The sequence below is a fragment of the Phalacrocorax carbo genome, chromosome 20, assembly GCF_963921805.1.
Source record: "Phalacrocorax carbo chromosome 20, bPhaCar2.1, whole genome shotgun sequence".
Lineage (NCBI taxonomy): Eukaryota > Metazoa > Chordata > Aves > Suliformes > Phalacrocoracidae > Phalacrocorax > Phalacrocorax carbo.
In genome coordinates, this window is record NC_087532.1 from 8,550,873 (window position 1) to 8,574,746 (window position 23,874).

Sequence of the window (23,874 nt, forward strand, 5' to 3'; positions counted from 1 at the left end):
TCCAAGTTTGTTGCTTTATTTTTTTGGCTAGGCCTGTGAGTAGTGGGTTTGGTTTCTTCTTCCCCCAAATCCCTGTACTTTCCTGTCACTTGAATTTAAGGTACAACTCCTCCATTCTCTTCCCTGCCTATTCTTATTTCCTTTCCCGCCACAAGTATGCTTTCTACAAGCTGTCACCAAATACACCACAGAACTTTTGACCTGTGGTCTCTTGCCCAGGCAGCTTCTTGTCTTTGTTTTCTGCACATAACCCGTACTTGTGGGCTGCCAACCTTTCTCCCCCCACCCGTGTTTTTACAATTTGAAGACTGTACGGGCACTAATGCATTTATCTGGGCACCGTGCTACCTTTTATCCCTCCTGTAGATGGGAAGCTCCTCTGTGAGCGCTTATACCATTTGAAGTACTGTGGAGATGTCTCATCTCTGCCATAGTGCCTGGAATGTTTCTTGTCTAAGCTTTTTCCAACTTCTTTTTCCCCGCCCTTAGGTGGCTGCTGCAACAGTGTACTACACCCAAGACTGTCGCCTTCCAAAGACACGCTGTTGTGACCAAGGCCTGGCCTTGATCAGTATCTTCTTCATTCCAGATTATTGCCGTGATGCTTTCCTTTCGTACAGTCCTTTGTCTCCTGCGCCGAACAGCCCTGGAAGCGCCTTAGCCAGATGGCTCCACTTTGCTGAACATTCCTGTCTTGCTTCTGAGTGCAAAACGATGACCTGTGCGGCTGCAGAAAAATATGTTATTTGGCGTTTCCCCCCTTGCGGTGCCTCTGGCAGGAGGGGAGGGATTGGAAGGTGGAGGAGAGGGGAGCGAGGGGGGAAGTGCTCCTTTACTGCCACCTTTTAAGACACCAAGAAGGAAAAGATGAAATCACTCCAGCTTCCCTCCCCTTTCTTGCTGCAAGCCTTTGTGCAAAACCCCAGCACCTGTGTTGGCTGAGCTGCAGAGCTACCCTGAGATGGAAGCAGAAGAGAAAAGCTTTTGTTGTTGCCTTCCCTGTTTTTTATCTCTAAATCCACCCCAGAGGGGAGCTGCGGGCCCTGTGCATTCCTTAACAGCCACATGCCTGCCTGACCAGAGTGGGCTCTTGAGAAAATACCACGCCGGGGGAAGGCAGCTGCATCCCGCAGCAAGATCAAACCCCGCTGCTCAATCGCCTCTCCCCTCTGCCCCTGCTTTTGGGGGGGGCTTGTGCCATCTGTGCTCCCCTCCCTGTTCCCTCAGTGCTGCAAGCGGCAGGTGACGCTGGCAGGAACCTGTGACCTCGGCGTGAGGATGCACAGGAGGAAGGCAACGGTGCAGGACAGGGAAATCCATCGGGGAGTCTCGCTTCAGTGGGGGGCTGCTGTCAGAGTCGACTGTGAATGTGTAGAGCACTAGCATCATCTTAAAATACTTTTAATAAGTACTAAGCACTTTTAATAACCACTAAACACTTCCCGTGCCTTCCCCTCCCTCCCAGGTGCCATGCCCTGGTAGGGTTCCAACTGGTTCACGGACTTTTTTCCCTCTAAAGACATTCAGTTTTATTACCTCTTTCTGCAGCCCTAAAGCGTTTACAAGTTTGCCTCCAGCTTTGTGTTTCGACCGTCCAGCGCAGCTTGCAGTTTAAACCAGCTCGTTTAGACATATGGCTGCCGTTCCCAAGGAGCAGCTGTACAAGTTGCATGTCCAGGGATGTACTGTTTCCACCCCGTATCCGGAGCAATCGGCATGGTTTTGTTCTTCTGTTAGAAACAAGAAACCGGTTGTGCTTCTGTTTTAAATACATCTGGTCACGGAAACTCCATTCAGGGCTCACAAGCCCCCCTATTAACTTTCTTACCCCACACTAACTCACATTTTCCCCATTTTGCCACATTTTTTTACTTAAAGTGAACACTTTTTTATTTAATAAGCGCCGCCCCTGTGTTGCTTCACAGCTACCTGCCACACAGAGTACAAAACACAAGATTATTATTACCTTTTTTTTAATTACCCTTGTGCACCTTATACGTTGAAATCAGCTCCTGCCGCTGACGTTCTCGGCCCCGCCGGCTAAGCGAGCGCAGCGCCTTTGTCTCCAGATTCTCTTTTAATATTGACCCGCAGCTCCAAGCTTCATCTCCGATTATATTTAGGCCTGGCCTCTGGTGTCGTCACCCCAAGTTTTTGGTGAGTTCTTTCCTTTTCCATTTTTAACTCACCTTTGTGCATTTGTTTTTATAAAGACAGTTTCGGGCCGCAGACCGCCTGGCTTAGATCTGTTGGTCCCTGAACGTGTACCCGAGGCAGGTTATTTTGGTTTGATGGCGTCGCTCGAGCAGGACCCTCGCTCCTCTGCCTTGGGGGTCCCATTCAGCCGGTGGCATGCCTGGCCGTGAGGGGACGGTTGCTGCTGTTTTCAGCTTGACCCGGTGGGTTTGCACCGGGCATGGTGCAGGGTATAAACCACCACTGACTCAAACATTTAATAAACATGGGTGTCTCACATCCACAGTCGCTCTCCGCTTGTAGAGCCACACACAGGCTCCCAGGGGCCTTTCGCCTGCAGCCCATGAAGCCCGCAGTCCCACACGCAATTCTTGCCTTTACGCTTGAGCTCCTTTTTACTTTTGGGTTTTTTTCCCACCCCTTTCCATCTCCAGTGGAAATACGGACTTTCAGAAGAGGTGAGGTGACGTCCTTTAACCACAGTTTCCTCCTTTGTTGCTGGTTCACTCTAGTAAAGACACAGAACCGTAGAATGCCCTGAGCTGGGAGGGACCCCCAAGGGCCACCGAGCCCAGCTCCTGTCCCTGCACAGGACACCCCAAATTCACACCGTGTCTCTGAGGGCCTTGTCCAAGGGCTTCTGGAACATCGCCAGGCTGGTGTCATGATGCCCCCCTGGGGAGCCTGTGCCAGGGCCCCACCACCCTCTGGGGGAAGAACCTTCCCCTAATGCCCAGCCTCACCCTCCCCTGGCACATCTCCCTGCCGTTCCCTCGGGGCCTGGCGTTGGTCACCAGAGAGCAGAGACCAGCCCTGCCCCTCCTCCTGCCCTCGGGAGGGGGCTGCAGAGCGCCATGAGGCTGCCCTCGGCCTCCTCTGCTCCAGCTGAACAAACCCAGGGACTCCAGCCGCTCCTCGTACGGTTTCCCCTCTAAACCCTTCCCCAGCCCCGCGGCCCCCTCGGGACACTCTCCAGTAGCTTTATACCCCCAATGTCCTGCGGCGCCCAACGCTGCCCACAGCGCTCGGGGTGAGGCCGCCCCAGCGCGGGGCAGAGCGGGACAATCCCCCCCTCGCCTGGCTGCGATGCAGGGCTCGGTGCCCCCCAGGGCACGGCTGGCCCTCGGGGCTGCCAGGGCACGCTGGGGGCTCGGGTTCAACTTGCCGTCGGCCAGAGCCCCCCGGTCCCTCTGCAGAGCCGCTCCCCAGCCCCTCGCTCCCCAGCCTGTCTGTACAGCCAGGGCTGCCATGCCCCAGGGGCAAGACCCAGCCCTTGCCCTTGTTAAGCTCCACACTGTTGGTGGTTGCCCAGCTCTCCGGTCTGTCCAGATCCCTCTGCAGGGCCTCTCTGCCCTCAAGGGTGTCAACAGCTCCTCCCAATTTTGTGTCATCAGCAAACTTAATTAGTGCTCCTTCCAGTCCTGCATCCAAGTCATTTACAAAGAGATTAAAGACCCCAAAGGACATGTCCAGTCATCACCAGATAATAATCTTTTCTCCATGCGTTTCCCGTGTCGCCCTACACCACCTCCCAGCTGATCTCTGTTGCTGCCCCTCTCCAGCTACCCTTAAGGCTAAGTGGAAATGACAGCTCCCCTAAGGCGAGGAGAAGCTGAAGGCCACCAGCTTGGCATTTCACACTGGGACAACACACCTCTCCCAAAGCCGCATGTCCCCACTGTTAACGTCTGGCAGCAGGAATCTGCTAAATTCCTTTGCTCTCTGAGCCAAACACCATTTCAGATTAAAGTTGGTTAGTAGCAGGCTGCAGCACGGAGCACACAGCAGCCGCTCGCCTCGCCCGGGCAGGTAATAACTTACTGTGAGTAACGCCGCCCGCCAGGGATGCTTCTGCAGCCACGAAATGCTCATTTTTGGCTGCCGCGCGTGCACCGTACACCCCTGCGATCAGCAGCACGCCCAGTGCATGCAGCAGCCTGGCTGGAGTCGGGCCTCCGCGCCGGTCCTGCAGCCGTGAGGGAGCAGCGCCATGCCAGCGAGCCTTGCTGCGAAGGCAGAAAACCCTCGGGTTGAGCAGGAATTTGAAGCGTTTTTGGCAATGGCTCTTGCTTGAAGCATACGGTCAGCTCTAGTGCTGGCTCGCTCGCTTCTCTGTGGGAAATCATGTCGATTGGCTTTCCTTCGAGATGTCTCAGCCGCAGCTCAGGCTCCTGCTCAAAACATCCACCCTGCAGAGCGCTGAAGAGGCCGAGTGCCCGCTCCCTCCTCAGGCCAGCTGCTCTTGGTGAAGTTCGCCGTCTCCCAGCACAACTGGCTCAACAAATGGGAGGTGGCCAGGACCGACAGATTATTCACTTTAGGCTGTCTTTAACAGCACAGAGCATTTAGACCAGGTGCCATTTCAGAAGAGCTTATTCTGCAACACTGAAATGACCAATTTTCCTTCACGGGTGAGACCTGAAGGTACCAGCTGCATCCGCTGAGATGATCTTTTTAGCTCCCTTCCAGCTGTTCTCTGCAATGTGGTCATTAAACACTTCTAACAGTCCTCTGCTCCACGTTAGCTCTGTACCCCGCGAGCTTCGTAAAACTCCGCTTTGTGACAGTATCTGCTTAAACCTTGCAGGGGGCTGCAACGAGACAACCAAGTGTGCCAGAGCCAGGCTTTACTGTTCTCCCCGCTCGCTCACTAACACAAGGCTTTCCCAGCTGAACACATCGAATGCTGTCCCCAGGCCCCCTCTCCCCTTCCCAATTTGCAACCACGGCACAACCATCCCGGCAGCTGGGGCAGCAACTGCACGCTTGGACACATTCCCCTTTGGAAAGCGCTGAATGGAGCAGGAGCTGGTTTTATTTCTGTTGCCATTTCAGCACAGTTTAGCAGCTGAAAACGAGGAAGAGAAACCGGTGCCACATGAGCAAAGCTTTCCACAGCCCATCATCAGGCATCCCTACAGCAGCATTTCAATAAGCAAGAGTTATTTCAGCCAACCACAGTTCCATGACGGTTACCTGCAGGTGGCAAGCAGAGCCCCTTGGAAAACATAAGGGTAGGCAGCTTCTAGCGAAGTTCCCTCGGGTATCGGCAGGGATTTAGTCGTGCTGCTGGAAGCTGAGGGGATGAATCGATCTCTCGCTGCGGTTGCTTGCCCATCGCCGTGGTTTTCCTGCAACGGCTCCTTGCGGGTATCTATCCTCAGAGCTGGGCTGGGAGACGGGCGGCCAAGCAGGACCAAGCAGGACGCCTCCTCATGCCCAGCCTCCATCCTGTGGTTGTTGCAGCCTGCACATGGCCCCCAGGCCACGTCAAACCGTTGCTTGGAGTTTCCATCAGCTCGTGGTGTCTCGTGCAAGCCTCCGGGTAGGCACCTTATTAAAAGAAAGTGGCGTGCGAAGAGGCCGCGCTCCTGCTGACGCTGCTTGGCTGCAGGTGCCGCTCGGTTGGCCTAGGATCAGGGAGCAGCAGAGGGCCAACACCTTCCGAAGAGCAGAAAGACCAAATTCCCTCTGCCAGACTGACTGCGTGACGCGGGAGCTCAGAGCACCTGCCAGCCTGAACGCCTCCCGACGCCTTCACCCCCACGTAGCGCACGGCAGCCCTGGCCAAACTCCTACCACACAGCATCTCACCACCATCACGTACCGACCCGCAGCCAAGGGACTTCAGTGCCTTGAGGCTGGTGGTAGCCATTTCCCTGGCGCAGTCCTCAGGGAAGGCGGAGGTGTTGGATCTAAGGGCATCAGAGCGCTCTGGGGGGCGCCCGATTTTTAGCTTACCACCCCCGGAGCTAAAGCCTTTCGCATCTGTAAAATATATCAAGCGAGTGGCGCCAGGGGCATGGTTGTAACAGCTTTTCTGCTCTGCAGCGAACGCTTCTGACAAGGCAACCAGCTCCAGGTCCCTTCGTCTGTAAAAACGACTCACGCTGGAATGGAACGCAGCGGGAACGATCACAGCCACCCCTTTTGGCAACAAGAAGCCGACATCTGCAATTGGTTTTAAACGTTTTCAGGATGCTCAGCGAGTTAACGGGAATTTTTAGAGGCCCTGTTCTTCCTTTACCAGAAAAAATGGTCCACAGGGTTGGAACCAAAAGCTCTGTGAGTCACAGGAATGCAGCAACAGCCAGTGTAAGTCACTAGTGGCTCAAACCCGCCTCACGGACACTAAAAGCCATCTCTGCAGAGGATCCCCTTCTCCTGAGCCTCCTCTGCCACGTGGCCTCTTTGGCGACCAGCTCCTGCACCAGGGAGCGCTGATCCCGGCCCAGAAGGTTTTTCCACAGACCAAGGTCTGCTCCTGGACCCGAGGCTCTTGAGGAAATGAGGTTAGCACCCAAACACGTTAACACAAGCAGACAGAGCGTCTGCTATCGGTGTAATTCCCTGACCTTGTTCACAGAAATGGCTGATCCATTTCTGAAAAGACTTTCCTAGAAAAAACCCAGCCTTAGGCAGACACCCGGCCTGGAAATTTGCTGTTTGACTTCTTCAGGTTTGGGGAAATTTTCAGCAATAAGCAGGGACACAAGCGACGCATCTGCTCCTCCTTGCCCGTGCCTTTGATAGCGTGCAGGCAGCCTTGGCTCCCAGCAGTGGAAATGGCTTCTAATGCAGCTCTTTCCTGCCGAGCGGCATTAACTCCCTGCCGTGTTCATGAGCCTGCCCAGAGGATGTGCTTAAAGGCCTGACAGGACCAAAACTGGGAAGAAAAAAAATCCAACACACCCAAACCTTTAGTATCCTTGGGGGAATTTGCTGTCCTCCCTGCTTAGGCTTTGCTGTAGGTACCCAGGGGTGACCACAGCTCACCTTGCCTCACTCAGGTAAAATGAAGCTCCCACAAATCCTGCGAGAACCTCTTTTAATTAATTACCCCCTTTTCTGTTTCACCAATCTCGGGTTTTTTTGTATTTGAATACCCTTCAGGAGAAGACATGTTGCAAAGATCATCTGGGACCGTGGGCTGCATCCTGAGGAGCCACAACTGCCCGTTGAGCTAGAAGGGGACCGAAAACCCACCGCATCCTGGTGCAGCTGCAGGTAAGCAAGCGGCACGGGGCAAACAGCGCAAGGAGAGCAGAGGCAGCCGTTTTGGGCCAAGACCGGTGTCGGATACGCTCCTTGCGGTGACATTTGTGGGAAGCTGAACCTCAAGGTAACACACCCGCAGCTGGAGACCTCAAGACCTCCTGCATGAACTGCCCACAGCACTTCACATGAAGCTTAACTGAGCTGGCTTAAGAAAACACACAGCTTGCCATGCTGCAAACCCACCTTTTCAGAGCCTTTGGGTAGTTCTAAAAGAAACCAAACAAAACAAAGCAACCCTTATAACCTCTGAAAACTGCCTTCCTGGCATTTGCAGGACATTAATGGGGCAAGTTCTCACCCCACGTAACATTAAAAGGCTCAAACAAGGAGGGGAGAGACTTTCCCACCTCTCCTCCACCCATGCGCTCACCAGTCCTGGGCTCTCCAGAGTTTTCCGACTCTTTCAGCGAAAAGATTCAACCTCCCCAGACAAAAGTCCCTGCCCTGACAGGCTCAGATTCACGTGCCTGTTCAAAGGCTCCAGCAATTTCTTCCTTCCCGGTTCAAGGCAGTCGATAACCCAACGGCAGTCCTTGCGCGGCACGTGCCGCTGTCGCACGCTCACGTTCCCAGCAGGGTCTGACACTGACCGTTGTCAGAGAGGAAGTTCATCAGGCGCCCCCGGCGGCTTGGCAAATATTTGGCCTCATTTACATGTAAACTCGCATCCGTTTAATCGCATTATTTTAACTGCTACAAACCATCACGTACCCGCTCATGTTCTGGCTCGGAAACGACTTTTGCGAGAAGAGCACCCACACGGCCTTCTGCAGAGGTTGCACAGACGCACCTGGAGACCTGCTGGGTGGGGGGTTTCCATGCGGATGAGCCGTCCGGAGAGGTGGAGAGCGCCCATCGCCCAACCGCCGGGCCCAGCTGCGAGGCCGGGCGGGGACGTGGCCGAGGAGTCGCCCCACGGCGTGTGAGCCCATACGTACATATGGATGTATTAAGGGCGAATCTCTTTTCTTCTTTTTTTTTTTTTTTAACAAAGCATCAGAGAAAATTGGTTTATTGTTACTAAAAAAAAAATAATAATAACCAAACCCAAACAACGCTCTAGTGTTTTAGGCCATGGATTCTCTAAGCTCAGATTCATGGCGTGGAACACACATTAACAGGGATGTCGTGGACCTCCAGCCACGACCAGGCACCCTCCTCCCTTCCCCTCGGTGATCAAATAACATCCTTACGCAAGTACAGCAATCGTTTACATGTAAAAGTAAGATTAGGAAAGTATCTAATGTATTTGTACCCTTTTTTTTTCTTGTTTTTTCCTGTGTTTTTGTTTTTTTTTTTAAAAAAGAAATGATTTAGCAGCTGGAAAGAAAAAGACAGCATCATGTGCGCAGCTGGTGCTGCGCAGGCCACCAGCAAACGCTCCACAGGTTACTCGTGTTCCACGGACCAGAGTTCACAAACGACATTTTAGGGCTTCACAAACTTTGCAGACTGTGTTACGGTCGGCGTTTCTTCACAGCGAGAGCCAGCAGGTCATCTTTGGTTGTTGGAGAGAGACACGCCAGAGACTTAACGTACTCGGCAGCAGCAGCTCAGGTGGGAGGACTGCGGGGCGTCGGGGCGCGGAGGAGGTCCCTTCGGGCGCACAGAGACCGCGCTCTGTCCGCGCCGCGAAGCCAGCGCCGTTCAGCTGCACCGGGGCTGCGCTCGGGCTTCGGGCACCGGCACGGGGCGGGCAGAGCCGGGAAGAGCACCGCAGCGCTCGTTCCACCTCCCGACTCGCGCAGGGCGCGCTTGTTTTCACCCGTACGGGCCTCCGGGCTCCTCAGGCACAGCAAGGCGGGCGCAGAGGGCAGCGGCGGGAGCTGGGCGGCGGCGAAGGGCTGTCGCTCCTCTGCTCGAGCGGCTCCGGCCTCCGGAGCGACCGGGGCCCCGAGTCCCCAGGACGGCGCCGCCGATCCCAGTCACGCGAGGGAGAGCGCGGCCGGGAACAGCCCAGCCCAGCCGGGACCGGGCACCGGGCGCCCCGAGGTCGCCTCGCGGCAGCGTGCTGGGAGCCCAGCGCGCCTACGCGGGACAGCAGCCCCGCCGGCTGCTCAGCGGCCGTCAAGTTCTCGCTGCAGACAACGTCTCCCAAGCAGCAACCCCCTATTTTTTCCTTCTTTCTTTTTTTTTTTTTTTTTTTTTTTAAAACAACAATTGCTCTCACCCCTCTTTTTTTGGTGGACACACAGACATACACACACGACAGGTACAGTTTGGAACCGAGGCCCTACAGAATGCAAAGGAAGCCGGCACCGCTCAGAGACGGTGCGCACATTCAGCAGCTGTCAAAGGAGAAGTCGTTTTACTTTCTTTTAAACTTGCAACGTTTGTCTTTATTTTGTTCTTTATATTTTTGAAAGTGAAAAGAAATAGTATTGAGTCAATTTCTTTTTTTCTTTTTTTTTTTTTTTTTTTTAAATATTTGTTCTATGTATTTACAAGCCTTAAAGTTGCTCTAAAGGTTCTGAAAGTATCACTAGTACGGTTTTCCCCAGGGTAGCACTGTTTTGAATGAGTTACTTTCACAGAATGGAGCACTCTGGTCCGCAGCGGTTTTCTCAAATGCATTTCCTTCCGTTCCAAGGTTATGTACGTTTTGATTACTATTTTCTTTTTAAATTTCTGAAGCAAGCTGAGAGGCAGGCAGAAAAATCTGATGACAATTAAAACCAAAAATTGATCTCTTCCTCGTCTAGCTTACCCCAACCCCCTCGAAAGTTTTGTCTATTTATCATGCTTTGAAACAAAACTGAGGTGCATATGAAGGGGAGGGAAATTTATTTCTCTGCTTTTGTTCTATTATACAATTCGTTTACAGAAACTGCAAATTTAAAAATTACACTGGCATTTGCAGTCCTTAAAATAATAAATTAAAAGTTTTCAACTTTTTTTGTCTTTTTTTGCTAAACAGATTTGTTTCGCTTTGTGTTTTTGTAAGTATGAGTCCTTGTTTAAAAAGAAAAGAAACAAACAAAAAAAAAAGATTAAAACGAAAATATTTTCTATAAATAATACATGTATTTTGGTTTAGTGCTCCCGCCCTCAGGTTTGAAGTTTACTTTTTTTTTTTTCAAGTACCTTTTTTCCTCCATGATCACCTCTGTGTTTATCTAGTTTTACCTCTCCCACTCGTGCACGTGTGGGGGAAAGGGGGGGTCTGCGCGAGAATTGGCCTTGCTGCACTGTGATTGGCGAAGACGTGAAACTTTTTAAAAAAATACTTAAATCGTTTCTTTTTTTTTTTCTGTTTTGTTTTCTTTTGTTTTTCCCCCTCTTTATTTTAAGTTTTAATTATCCTCCGACTCCTCTTCGGCCTCCCGTAGCCACGTGAAGAACGCTGTGACAGATTTTAGCGCTACTCCTTTCCCGTTCTGCTCCGCTGGGTCCTTGCTGCTTTCCCACTTGTAGAAGGCATCCTCTGATATCACCTCCTCATCATACAGGCAATCAAAAAACATCCGCAACAAATCTGCAGTAATGGAATAACGGGAGAGAACAGCTGTTAGCACCGCGCAGTCCAGGTCGGCGGACAAAGACGCGGTTGCGGATAAGGGGATTAACGTGACCTTTCATGCAAGAGATGCGGATACAAGTGAAAGGAAAGTCTGCTCCCGAGTTACTGCCTCCCGGCTGGTTACGCACGGCTGAGAGGGAAAACGGGTCCCTCTGATGCCGTCGGATAACACGGGCTCCGCGGGAAGGGAGCCGTGGGAGCGAATTGTCCAGGGACTGGCCGGCAAGCAGAGCCCACAGCAGCACCGTCCTCCCCTCCCCGGAGCGTGCAGCCTGGCTCCTCTCCGACGCCCGATGTTTCGCCGCTCGGCGGGAGGGACAAGGGACGACCAGCGCAAGGCCGCGGGTTGTTTTGGGCGTGCTCTGGTTTTGCGCCGCACACTCCCCGGCAATCCCCGTTTCTTTGGCAACTCCCTCGCCTCTTTCCCAGCACCGGTGTTCTGCAGTGCCTCCGGGACCAGACTCATCACTTGCCCACCTCATTTTATTCCCTCCGAGCCCACCGACACCTGTGGTGCAGCGACGCAGTTACGACGCCCGCTGCTCTCACACATCGAGGTATGGTAAACGCAATACATTATTTTTCACTGCTCCTGTTTCTCTTCTCTTTCTATCGACAGAGGTTTGTCCTTCCTGCATGGCTGCTTACAGGAGCAACCGAGAGAAGAGCTGGCCTCTGGCCAAGCGTCTGGGGACCTGCACTGCTCTCAAAGCTGGGGTCTGGACAAGCAGGAACCACCGTACGCAGATCTCGCTCATCTGCTCTGGAGAAAAGTAAGGCAAAGCACATCCTCTCCCAGGCCCTACCCCTAGACCCTTGCAGAAACCGCCTTCCCGTATACTGTCAGGGTTCAAATCCCCAGCAGAGAGGCGACACTTACTAGGAGGCTGATCAAGTTTTACTATTGATGCTTGTAGTGCATAAAGTGCTTGTAGTTCCTTCTCCGTGTCTGAGTCTAGGTACTTGAGTAAGATCGGCACTCTCTGTTTGACCACAGCAGTGTCCACACAGAGGCTAGAAGCGTCCGCTGAGGGGAAGAGGAGAGAACAGGGTCAGCTTTGGAACGCGGCAGCGGGGCGGATCTTTCATCGCCTTCCATTTATTCAAATAGAAATCACAGATACAGGTTAGTGAGGAGAGGAAAGAGGACAAGAAATGATGGGAATTATTTCTGATCAATGGCTTTTTCTGGAAGTCTTGTTTCTTCCAGTCCCCCTAAATCCACCCTAACCAGCCTGCTGACACACACAGAACGACGACAACCTTACTCTGCGGCGCAAATCGTTGTGTTTCCACAGGCCACTGAAGTCCAAAGCGCGTGCAATCTCTAGGGCTAAAATTTCAGTTGTATAGAACGTTTTTAGAAAATTATATCTTTTTTCTAAAAGTACCATGGAGGAACAGACTCACAAGCTGCACGTGATGTAGGAAATCAGGAATATATAAAAATCCGCATTACGAGTCCCATCAGTAACATGGATACATTATTCAGCAGCATTTAAGTAGATAATGCAACGCAATTAAGTGATATTTTGAAAACAAAAGGGAAAAAAAACCACCCTCAATTAGAGGCAAGGTCAAAACGTAAACCAGAAGATGATGGTCCTGATACACAGCAGGGAACCCTTAAACGTCCGTCACCAAACCCAGCGTCGTTTCGCCGTTAACGCTAGGTGGCATCAGCAGGGCTCTGTTCTCAGGGAGGAGAAAGGCGCCGGGCTCTTTCCCCTCGCAGCAAGAAGTTCTCTCCAAGCGTGACTCTTACAGCTACGAGCAGAACCGGCTGCTTTACAAGCGCAAATTTTTTGCCTTGCCAGACGCCAATAGTAAAGTTCAAGGAAACCAAGTGAACCGACCAGATGTTTCTGGCTGCAGCGCTTTAGTCGAGCTGCCCCGAGGGTCTGAGGCTCGCTCCTGACTTGGGAACCCCCCCTTGCCCCCGTTTCCAGCCAACTGCCGTGCATTCAAGTAATCCACATAAACCCTCTTTCCAAAATGGAAACTTTGGGACTTAAAACTATTAAGGAGACAGCGATGCAGGCTGGCTTCTCTTCTGCAGCCCACGCTTCCGACTCGCACGTGGCAATCTGCGATAGTAGGGCGCCCACGCGTACTTGCCGACACAGGAGTGGAAATGCTAATTAATTGTCTTAACATCTACGCGTTTCCACCTTCACTAGAAAAATCAATGAACAATCTGGCATTACTCAGAGTCGTCTGAAACATCAGCTCTCGCAAGGTCACCGGGACACGCCAGAGCCTCGAGAGCTCCGCAACCGGCACAGCGCCTGGCCGCGCAGCGGGAACGGACATCCTGCTCTCGAGCACTAGGGTTCAATACGGTGCAAAAGTCCTAGCGCGTGATAAAAAACGGCCTCGGGGGAGGGAAAAGTGATATAAACCTGAAAAACATAAAATAATTCTTTTCACGTTTGGTTTGTGTGGTGTTTACGCTGGGAGTTACTCACCTGTAATAGCTGCTTTACAAACTGCTGTCATTAAAGCTCTAAGGAATGTAGGTGAACTCATCTGGCTTTCATCTAGATTAGCCTGAAATCGAGAGTAAACGGGCCAGTTAAAAACACGTCGCCGCATGAGAGCAACCGCCTCCAAACGCCACTGCTGAACTTGGCAGCAAGTCCGAGCTCACGGAAAGCTGCTGCCGTAGGGATGCAGCTCACCCCTCTGCAAAAAGGCTTTCCCACTCCCTTCCTGAAGCTAGCTCAGGTACCCAAACGCGCAACAACGGGCCTCACGCGATCGAGACACCACTGAACTGCTCCCACAACTGGTCATTTGTCTTGAGAAACAAACCGAACCAACAACGCTTGGCTTAGAAAATGCGTAAGGGCGTTGGAAAAGAGTTTTAGGCTTTTTCAAGAAATTTTACAGCATGCTCCTTGGGCGGGGATTTGATTGCTTTGTTCAGAGAACGGCTATTTAACTTGTCCAAGACTACAAAGAGCTTGTGGGTGTCCCCAGATTTACAGGGCTGTTTTCACTCCAGTATCGACTTCAACAGCAGCAGAAAAATGACTTTTCTAACGCACTGCTCCCGCAATGGAAATAACTGAAATGAAGCCACCAGGATTTTCCTGTAAGCACGGATCTAAATGAACCAGACTGGGGATAACTTCAGGCTCTAGATTAAACATCTGGCTTAAAGGGTGCAGCCAGAGGCAGAGGGCAAAGAAAAAAAATCAGTAGGTTGACATGGCTTTTTTATTTAAAAAAAAAAAACCCTTTTTTTCCTTTTTCTTTATTTTCTCTTACAGTGCCTGGTCCATTGCAGTGGGGAGGGTGCAGGTGCCCTCAGTGACTGCCCAGCCCGCTTCTGCAGCACGGCGGGGCGTGCGCTTGGGCAGGGCGGGATCTGGTAGGTCATGTTGCAAAAAGCAATGGGAAGCTTTTACCCCCTCTGTTGGGAAGACAGAATGTAACGGTGTGCTGGGTCTAAAACGCAGGAAGCAGCCAGAAGCAGCGTCCTCAGTGTCAGAAAGTCTACTCTGAAATAACAGACTGATTATATTTTAGATTTTAATTCTCTGGAAGCGTTGGTGGCCCAGACCTAATCATCCTCGAGTCCTGTGCCTATGGAGGAGCCTGCAGAGATGCTCCTTTAGGTGAGAAAATATTTACAAAGGCAGTTAACGGGCTGCGTGCAGGGAGGGTGAAAACAGTCTTTGTACCTCTACCCAGTCAAAGATCTGTTCATCGTTCGCCTTGTCCTCAACAATGAGTTTTTCTAGCTGCTTGTTCAGGTCTTCCGCAGAGAGTTCTTTCTCTGAAAGTGCTTCTGAGGAACTGGAACAGTCGGACTCCGTGAAGTCCAACTTCTGCAACATCAGAAGTGATGATGAGAATTAGTTAAATACACTTTCCTATGCTGAATTATACCAAATTGAGGCAGTAAGCTACACTTCATCCTGCTTTCTGGCATCTTTCAACGGCTAAGTTACGATTATGACGATTTATAGACTTTTTCTGTTCCAAAGATTATAAAGCATTTTACAAACACGCGGGAACTGCATTATCCAGCAAAGACAAGCCGGCACCTCAGAGCAACCGCAGCCCTGCACGACACGAGCGCGCACAAAATAAAGCGCATATTGCTCAACTAAAACGACGGGGAGCTGGAACGCAATTAGCAGGGCTGGCATTCGCTCAAAGGAATTGCAGCTAACGCCCCAGTTCGTTGCAAAATGTGACAGAGGATCTACAGTCCCCTCACCAAGCCCCGGGCCTTGGTAAGCCATTTCATTTCCTGCAGCGCAGCACTTCCTGAGTGCTAAACAAAACAGGGCAGGGGGGCACTCGGAGCTCCAAAGGGAGGCCTCCAGCTTCTTCCCTGGGAGCACCACGAGCAAGAGCTGCAAGGTGCCCTCCATCAGTCCCGGCTCCTCTCGGTGGTGAAACCCTCCGGCATCGTCATGCAAGGTGGGATGAGTAAATAATTGCTACTACTTATTCTGGCCCTTCTGCAGAGTGTCTGTCCTTGCTGCAAAACTCATTCTTGAGTTCCTTCCCCCCAGCTGGAGAAAGAGATCTCCTCGAGGAAGCCAGCTGACGGGAGGTGTGCGCCTGGGATCGGAGGGGACAAGCCCGTCCTCCCGGTGTTTTGGAAAGAAGGTGCTGAAATAATCTAACCCCAGGTTGGTGAGGGAGACGCCTCCCCCACAGCCCAGCTATACGCAAGGACGGGATGGAAGAGGATGAACAAACGGGACACAGGGCCAAAAATCAGTGTGCCGAAATCGTTAAGCAGATGCTTGCTCTGAACTCACTTGTTCCATGAGAAAGGTATGTACATCCTCCCCTTCGGGCAAGTAGTCCTTCCAACTGAGGCCAGTCTCCCTCCATAAGGCTCCCACTTTCTTATGGCTCTGAAACACAAACAGTTCGTTCATTTTAAAGACTTGAGAGACGACCAGGGGAGCTAACGCAAGCCGGAGCCGTGCAGCTGTGTCAGGAGAAATAAAGAACCGTTCAGCCACCAAACCAGATGCCCAGCAACGAAGTGAAAACGCCTGGAAATCCCGTGCAAGAGAAATCACATACGCGATCCTGCCACAGGTACCCACATCTTGTCAAGCGGTCACACCGCGGTGCCGGGTGACGAACGAGGCATGACGTGACACGTGGGGCTTGCAACAACTTCAGCCAGAGATTACCTACGGCAAGCGACACGTCTCCGCCGGGCAGCTGCCCACGGCCGCGACACAGAGCTGGCAGATGACTTAGATTCTTCTCCTGACTCTGTCATTAACTTCCTCTGTGGCTCATTCTCCCCCTGCCTCGACATTAAGGCACTGGCAAACCAGCTACTTCCAGAAAATAATTATTATTTACAGGGCTGTTTCTGCGCAGAGATCAAGCCTCAAAATCAGGTGCGTAATACCAAGTTCACCCCCTTCAATTCCTAGAATTTACTGCAAACCTTGGGAAAAGCTCCTTTGCAGCACATACAGTTCAACCTCCTGCATCCTCTAATGTCACGCTGACCTTCGGTAGCCTGCCTAATGGCGTCTATACAATTCTGACAAGAATAAAAATACTAGTGACGACCAGCTCTTTTCACCCAAAGGCTCTGCCACAACCTTTATCTTGCAGCACCTGTGCAAGGGAGGTCACTGCGTAGCCTAAGTTAAGCACCGCCAAAAGCAGCCTGATTTTTAGCTTACAAAGCAGATTACGGTTTTAAGTTTACGATGCAGATCATCAAGAGCTAATTGTGCACAGCTCCTGCTACGATTCCTCAGGATCTGAATTGGATGACTGATATTACATTGAAACACCCGAGTCCAAGCGTTGGCACGGACGAGATCAAATTAGAAAGCTGTGGCAGAAACAGAAACCCAAAGCTTCAGCCCCCAGAGCATGGCAGCTTTTCTTTCAAAGAACAGAGAAAAATAAATGGAAGTCGACCATCCAGGCAAGCATAAGGCTCAAATAAATAAATAAAGACACTATTTGCAGCACTAGACCGAAATGCTCCTGGAACATTCAACCTGATTTGAATGCATGCTTTAAAAATAAAAATAATAATAATAAAAAAAAAAAGGCAAGTGAGGGATTTTACAGGTTTTAAAATAGGCACTATCCAAAGTGCAGTATTTAGCTGGATTGGAGAAAAAATACCAAAACAAAATGACAAAAAATGGAGACAGAGTTATAGGGAAACCACCAAACTGTTTGGACACACAACTGTGACATACATAAGGGAGCGCTAGAAGTTACAGGGTGAAAAGGTGTCACTACCCCTAGTGCTGGGTGAATCTTAAGAGTTGGCAGGTTTAGTTTGGATAAGCACCCAGAAGTCCGAGAGGCCATCTGAAGCTTATCCGAACTCTCAGAACCTCTCCAGTCTGCAAGAACAGCTCTCTCGCAAGATTTCCGGCACTTGCTGCTTCTGGTCAGCCCAGAAATACCTCGAGAATGTCCCTCTTGCAGTATTTCAGCACTCTAGCTTCTGGAAGAAGCCAGGTGCAAAGGTACCTGCAAAAGGGAAAAGCGATGAGAGAAAAATACCAGTTAACCCAACTTTTTGGAACATCGTGAAGCTTGGTTTGAAGCTGGGGGCGAAGAGGCAGGTTTCCTAGGTTCTCTGGACTGGTTGGCCCATCCCTAAATATCCTCACGTGGGAAACGTGGAGGCTTCACGCATAAACACGTACTCCCTGCACCCAGCTCCCATCCACGAACGGCGCACCTGGACACTTACCATTTGTTTGCATAGAAGGTGCAAGATTTCAGCAAGCAAGACGCCGGCTCTTCCCACAGGAAGCAAAGGTTTGCTAAATTCTCTAGAATGAAAGAAAACCAGATATTTTTACCTTGCGATATGAATTTGGAATGCAGGGGGTAGGGACCCAACCGAGGCGGGAAATCTCCTTTAACTTCTGCCAGGGATAAAGGATTTGGTCCAGCTCGCGCCGCCGACAGAACGGGCTTCAGGGATGCAGCGCGCTTGCCGCGACAGGGCTGACTACAGACACTCTTTATGTAACGTCAAATCCACCCATTTCAGCGGGACACTGCATTGGGGTAGCAGGACCCTTTCTGGGGAAAAGGCTGTGGTTTTCTTAATTCAGTATTTACAGGAAAAGGGAACCATTCAGCTGGCTTCTAGTTAATCCCCAATTACACAAGGACATGTACAAAATACAGAAACTCAGGTCCTGGAAGCAGATCCCAGTCTTGCAGGCAGGGTTTGTGCCCGTTTAAGGCAATGCCCAGGCGGTAGTTATTACGCTCTGAGACTCCTTGCTCTCCTCAAATCCAGTTCTCAGAGCCTCCCTGTGCGCTCAGATGACTCCGACTGTACTGAACGGGGGTAAATATCTAGCTGAGCTAAAACAAACAGGATGGATGTAGATTTACAGATAAAACTTCCACCCCTGAACGGTGACCGGAGAGCAGCAAGCTCCCTGCCCGCCGCAGCTTTCAGGCTGGCGCCGGCCCTGAACGACGGCAGCCACCAGCTTTTATCAACTCGCATGAGCAGCTGAGCCTCTAGCGCTAGTTGTCTTTTATCTACTGGTGGGAACCACGCTGTGAAAATCCTACAGCGTGGCCAGGCCGACGGCTCAGCTCGACCGCCGCTGAAAAAGAACAGCATTGCTTACTGTATAAGTTCTCTCATAGAGATTCCTCCTTCTTTTAACACGGGGGTCACCAACTCAGCTAGGTACAACCAAATATGGGGTATATCGATGGCCATGTCGTCCGCCATCTCCAAGGTATCTGAAAAACTTTAGAAAAAGGAGAGAAAAATTCAGGCATTAAATTTAATTCGATTTGAGACTTTAATTTGAGCACATCTGCGCTTTAAAAATCCTTTGTTACAGAGGAGAGAAGGGGAGAGACGGGAAGAGGACCACAAAGGTAACAAAACCCTCTATTGCTATAAAAGCATCAAGCTTTCAGTGCCTCAAAACTGCCAGGAGTGAATTTCTCTACGCGATAACACGGAGAGTACGTGGAAAAGGCATCGCCTTCTGTAAAACCAGCAGCTCCATCCAGGAGAGCTCCATTTATAAACACTAATTGTTACATCCCGGTAACCAATGGTTTGCTAACTGGTAAAACCTGTAAAAGGGAAAAAGCCATTCTTGTCTATAAATACAAAACATCTAAGAAATGGAGCCGCCTTAAAAATATCCAAACCTTTACACGAGGGGGATTAATAGAAACAGAAGTCCAAATGTAAGGTAATCAGCAAAATGCCTGCAAGGATGTAAAACACCACAAGGAGAAAGGTCAGTACACCAGCTTCCATCCAGAGCAGGAGACGTGGCAGGATGAATTACAAAACAAATCGCCCCCGACTCTGGGTTCAGGTTCCAGAATCGCTCAATCCCCTTCTTCCCAATAAAAGCCTTGTAGGTGGCTTCACTTCCCATGCCTGGTACGAGAGGATCATTCTTGTGCCTCCTGCCACCTTTCATTGCAACTCATTTCTCCCTCTAAACCTTGAAAATTCCGCGCTCCAGTTTAGTAACTATAAACACATTTTTCTCTTGTGCTTCAAAACCAGAGACCGCCTCCTTGCTTTGCTCTTTACACCCTCTGCTACTGGTTCCACCTCGGTTTGTCCAAGCGTTTCTGCCAGAAGTTGGTTTCCTGTTGTGTATCTCAGCCTTGTGCTGTGACCACTACTCATCCCATAACCCCAAATTACACAGTAATTTGTCTTGCGTGAATAAGTACAGTGGTTTTCGGCGCTCTTCTCATGTGCCCGCTGAACACCACTTGCCCTTTCATCATCTTCAGGAGCCGTTTCATTTTGTTTATGCCACATTCAGACCGCACGTCCCACTATTTCATCAAGATCCTACTTATTTGGCATCAGACAACCACTCATCCACACTCCAGGAAACACCGGAACGGCTTTAATCACAATCCATTATGGAAACGTATCACTTCCAGTGAGTTGTTTTGACCATCAGTGACTGCATGGACACAGTCAAGCGTACTCCCTGTGGATATATATTTTTTTAAAGGCTATTCCATATGGTTTTCAACTCAGGCTTTTCCTGTGAGCCACTGGATTGCATCACGATGAAATTCACCGCTGGCCACGGCACAGGGAGATCACCATCGGGGCGGCCGGTGGTGCCGTGCGAGACGTGATTCAAACACAGGCAGCAAGACGGAGCCAACTACCCCAAACTCGGTGTCTGAAGCACTATTCCCTCTGCCCGTCCCCTGGCTGCTTTTCATGGTCATCCCAGTTTTAATCATCCTGCTCTAAGCCCCAGCGAGGACTGAGCGGTGCCAGGGGCCTCCCTGGGAACACGGATCCTTTTACAGCCAGACACCAGCTCAAATCCAGGCTGGGAACACAAAACCCGGAGAGCTGAAACAAGCCAGTGGCTGAAACTCAGATCTGAGGAAGGTCCAACCTGTCTGACAGCCCATCTGGCGCATGTTCTCCTCCTCAGCCCCTCGAGGACACGTCCGCTCCTTAAAGTCGAGCTGCCCTGAGAAAGGGGCGAAGGCTTTTTTACCAGCGGGAGAGCGGCTGCAGTGCTGTGGATGCGCAGGGCTCCAGCCTACGGCGCTTCCGGGCATTAAATTCACGTGATGATTTTTGTCGTCTTCCTCCTCTTTTAATTGTATCCAACCATTTGCCAAAAGGCAAACACTGACAAGCGCAACACACGCAGAAACTGAACACGCACGTTTAAATATACACCTACGTGTCTGCTTAGAAGGAAATACTGGTATAAATAGGAAAATCTCTACATTCGCTAACGCACCTGAAATACTTAAAAAATATTACAATAATTACATTACTTATGAATCCTCCTTCAGAAAGGATGCGTGGCGAAGGCAGGATGCCAAAGCCAGGCGGGAGATCATTCTGCTGAAGAGAAGGACCCGTTTCCACGCGCGGAATACAAACCCCTTGAAGAAATCCTGCTTGCTCAGCTTTCCCGACTGCACCAACTGATGTAATAACTGGCCCATGTGATCCCTGGTGATCTGACTCCTCTCGAGCGTCGACTCCACTCCCACTCGCACGAAAACAGGCAGCAGGTTCTGGGCGCTCAGCTCCTCCACGCACTGCATCGCTTCCTGTTCGAACGACACACAGGAGCCGTTTGCCTCAACTGAAAACATCAAAAAACGGGGCAGAGGAGTGTTTTCTGCCATAGTTCAGGGTGCGAGGCCTAGCTCCTGCTGCACGGGATGGGGATTCTTTTGACGGCAGATAAAAAGACTGTTAGCCTTGGGAAACGAAGCTGCCAGGCAAAGGTGCTGAACTAGGCTGTGGAACCTCATCGCAAATCACACTGAGATGGCAATCGAATAATAATAATATCAATGAGAATTTATACCACGCGGGCAACAGAATTTCACGATCAGGCTCCAGGGCACAGCTTGGCTGCTCGGGGAAAGGACTGGAGTTGCCTTCTGGACACCACCAGAACACCTATTATTTCATCAAATACCAAGCCAAGTCCAAAAGAGGACATCAGGTTTGATTCATCGCTGATCTGATCTGGCGCAGAAACACCCGTGTTACAAACCCACACCATATAACGAAGCAGAAAATATCTGGGTAGCACGTGGGGCAAAATCTGCCCTTTTCTAAAGCTTCCACTTTCCGGCACGTGTGTTTTGTAACCTCGGCAAATAAAACGCTCTCAAATGGAGACTTTCAGAGCAGCGCCCAATGTCCACTGTCGGCAGCAAAGGGCTTCCGCTGACCCTCTAGGCTCAGCCCAGCGGATCTCAGCGGGCTTCCTGACTAAACGCACTTGCCCTTTGCCTTAGGTGATGCCTTCAGTTATCAAGACCTGGCAGCCCCGGACACATTCCGAGAGCCCAAAATGGCTTTTTTTCTGCAGGTCACGAGCCCGGCGGTCCCAGCCCGCACGCTCGGGTCAGAGCTCTTCCGTCGACATGCCCGACAGATCCCGGCGTCTCCGGGACGGGCGAAGGTGCCGCTGGTCGACCCTGCTGTCACTAGAGGCCGGCACACAGCTCCGCAGCTTTCATTTACAGTCAGGTTAAATACTGAAGACTAAACTCATGAGAAATGGCTATTCCTCTGCTATACGCTACATTAACACACTCACATACGGCCTTATTAATGTGAGTTTAAGCTGAATTAGTCAGAAACTTGAAGAGCGCTGAGAATTTACAGTTCTCACGTAACCCCCTAACGGAAGCTCAATCTGGTGTCCTTTTTTAAGCAGAGGTGCACCTGTCTAACCCAATTCAACTCTTATTTCCACCCAGCCATAAAAATACGTCATTGTATTTGCGAGCACAGAAACCGAAGCAGCCCCTGAGCCCCAGACATCCAGGGGTTTGACTTTGAAGTCTATCGCTAAAAGAAAAAGGCCTTTGTGAAACACCCCGCCGGCCCTGACTCCTCCTGCCGAGATCTGCCAGGCCAGCGAGCCGGGGGACGTCGCCAACCAAGGGCTGGGGCTTTTCCCCCCTCCAAACCAGGATTTGATAATTTCTCCTGATAACTACATGCGAACCCAAAACAATCCATCATAAGAATATTCCTCTTCCCGATGTTAATTGGAAGCGCTATGAAGCGCAAGCAGCAACTCTGCTTTCAGGGTGCCAAGCTAGGAACTCCCTAGTGCTGCCATTTCAAACTCGGCAGGTTTTTAAGGTTTATTTCAGCAAAATATAAAACCAATCAGCTTTGCAGCAAATGCAACACGTCTTGCAAACTCCCTGGACAAGCTAAAAATCCATTTACAAGGGGAACAAAATCTCAACCTTTACCTAGGAAGTGATGACAGCTGCTCAGTAATTTTCAATGTTTATCAGAAATACTCTGGAGCGGTTTGTTCAATATTTAGTATTGCTTTATCTGCCTCCAGATCAGAACAGCACATGCTTTGATAACTGAATGAAAACCTCAGTTTATTTTCCCACTAGCTCTTCTGCTTCCAAAATTGCTGTTATTATGGAGCTGCTCAGTCATTCGTGACAAATACGCATACGTCTTGCTACTCAAAAACACGCAAGCTGGGCTATTTGTCCTATTACTAGCGGGACAGAAAACAAGTTTGGGAGACAACTCTCCTAAAAACGCTCACGGAGCTGCTGCCGCCCCAGTTTTGGCAGGCCCCACCGCGTCCGTTCCCTCTGTGCGAGCTGGGCACTTCTGAAGACACCGTTCATGGAGAGAGAAAACACTCCAGCCCCACAGACCTTTCTGCTAAGTGAGCTTTTCATTTTGCTTACCTTAAAATCGTTAATATGCAAGAACTCATCAATGATAGATTTGCATTTTCTCTCTATTTCCTCTTCTGATAGTGAAGGCTTTTCCTGCGCTGGAGCTGGGGGAGCTTCTGGCTTGGCTGGTAGAATTATAAGGGAAAAAACATTTGGAAAAGGAAAATCAGCATCATTCTCAGAGACGGCATTCTGAAAGCAGAAGTCGCCGGAGCAAGGCGTGTCCCCCATCCCGCCACCAGGTGCGGGTCGCTTCCTCCTCGGCTACGTTTCCCCCTGTACGATCTCCTCACATTTCTGTAAATCAACCTTCTCACAGAACCACAGCTGACACCGGACGCAACACCTCCAAAGCACTCTATCGACATTAAATAACGAACCTTTGAGCTCCTACAGCATGCCGCAAATTTAAACATGCTGACTGCAATGGGCAGCAACCCAAAGCCATCTCCTGACCCCGTCCCCAAAACCCTGCTCCCCACAAAGGTCTTGACAAAGTCCCAAAGCCTCAAGACAAGCGTGTGCTGTGCCGCGGCAGTCGAGGTGTATTCCTCACTGCAGCAGTTTCTAGATATTTCCCAGGGAAGGAGGAAAGTACTGTACTTATCGCGGAGGTTCCGTCTCAGGGAACATTGCCCTAAGTGTCCTCAGTGTTTTCTCACTAACAAACCAGCTCAGGCCGGCCGGGGCAAAAAGCGGGAGCTGCAGCACTGACAAGGTGACGAGCCACCCCAGCGGGCGCTAACGCCACGCTGAGACCTGCTCGGAACGAGGGCTGGCAACAACGCGGCGCTGAACAGATACCGTGCGTGCTCTGTCCCAGCCCCACATCGCTGCTCTGGCCCTGGGAAATGTCTGGGCAGGGTAGACTCGGCCTTACTGGGCAC

The 23,874-nt window shown here is 50.9% G+C and overlaps 1 protein-coding gene across 8 annotated transcripts in view; it reads right to left on the reverse strand.

The window, feature by feature from the left end:
* Positions 1 to 8,249: 8,249 nt before the first annotated feature.
* EIF4G3 (eukaryotic translation initiation factor 4 gamma 3) overlaps positions 8,250 to 23,874 on the reverse strand; it is a 153,311-nt gene continuing 137,686 nt past the window's right edge. For all 8 annotated transcript variants that reach the window (XM_064470416.1, XM_064470413.1, XM_064470409.1 and 5 more), the window contains 9 exons: positions 22,997 to 23,112; positions 20,682 to 20,854; positions 18,400 to 18,525; positions 17,496 to 17,577; positions 15,559 to 15,657; positions 14,464 to 14,610; positions 13,243 to 13,324; positions 11,655 to 11,801; positions 8,250 to 10,729 (listed from right to left, as the gene is read on the reverse strand). In XM_064470416.1, coding sequence (XP_064326486.1) covers positions 10,548 to 10,729; positions 11,655 to 11,801; positions 13,243 to 13,324; positions 14,464 to 14,610; positions 15,559 to 15,657; positions 17,496 to 17,577; positions 18,400 to 18,525; positions 20,682 to 20,854; positions 22,997 to 23,112 — 1,154 coding nt within the window. In that variant the 3' untranslated portion in view covers positions 8,250 to 10,547. The remainder of the gene's footprint in view (positions 10,730 to 11,654; positions 11,802 to 13,242; positions 13,325 to 14,463; positions 14,611 to 15,558; positions 15,658 to 17,495; positions 17,578 to 18,399; positions 18,526 to 20,681; positions 20,855 to 22,996; positions 23,113 to 23,874) is intronic.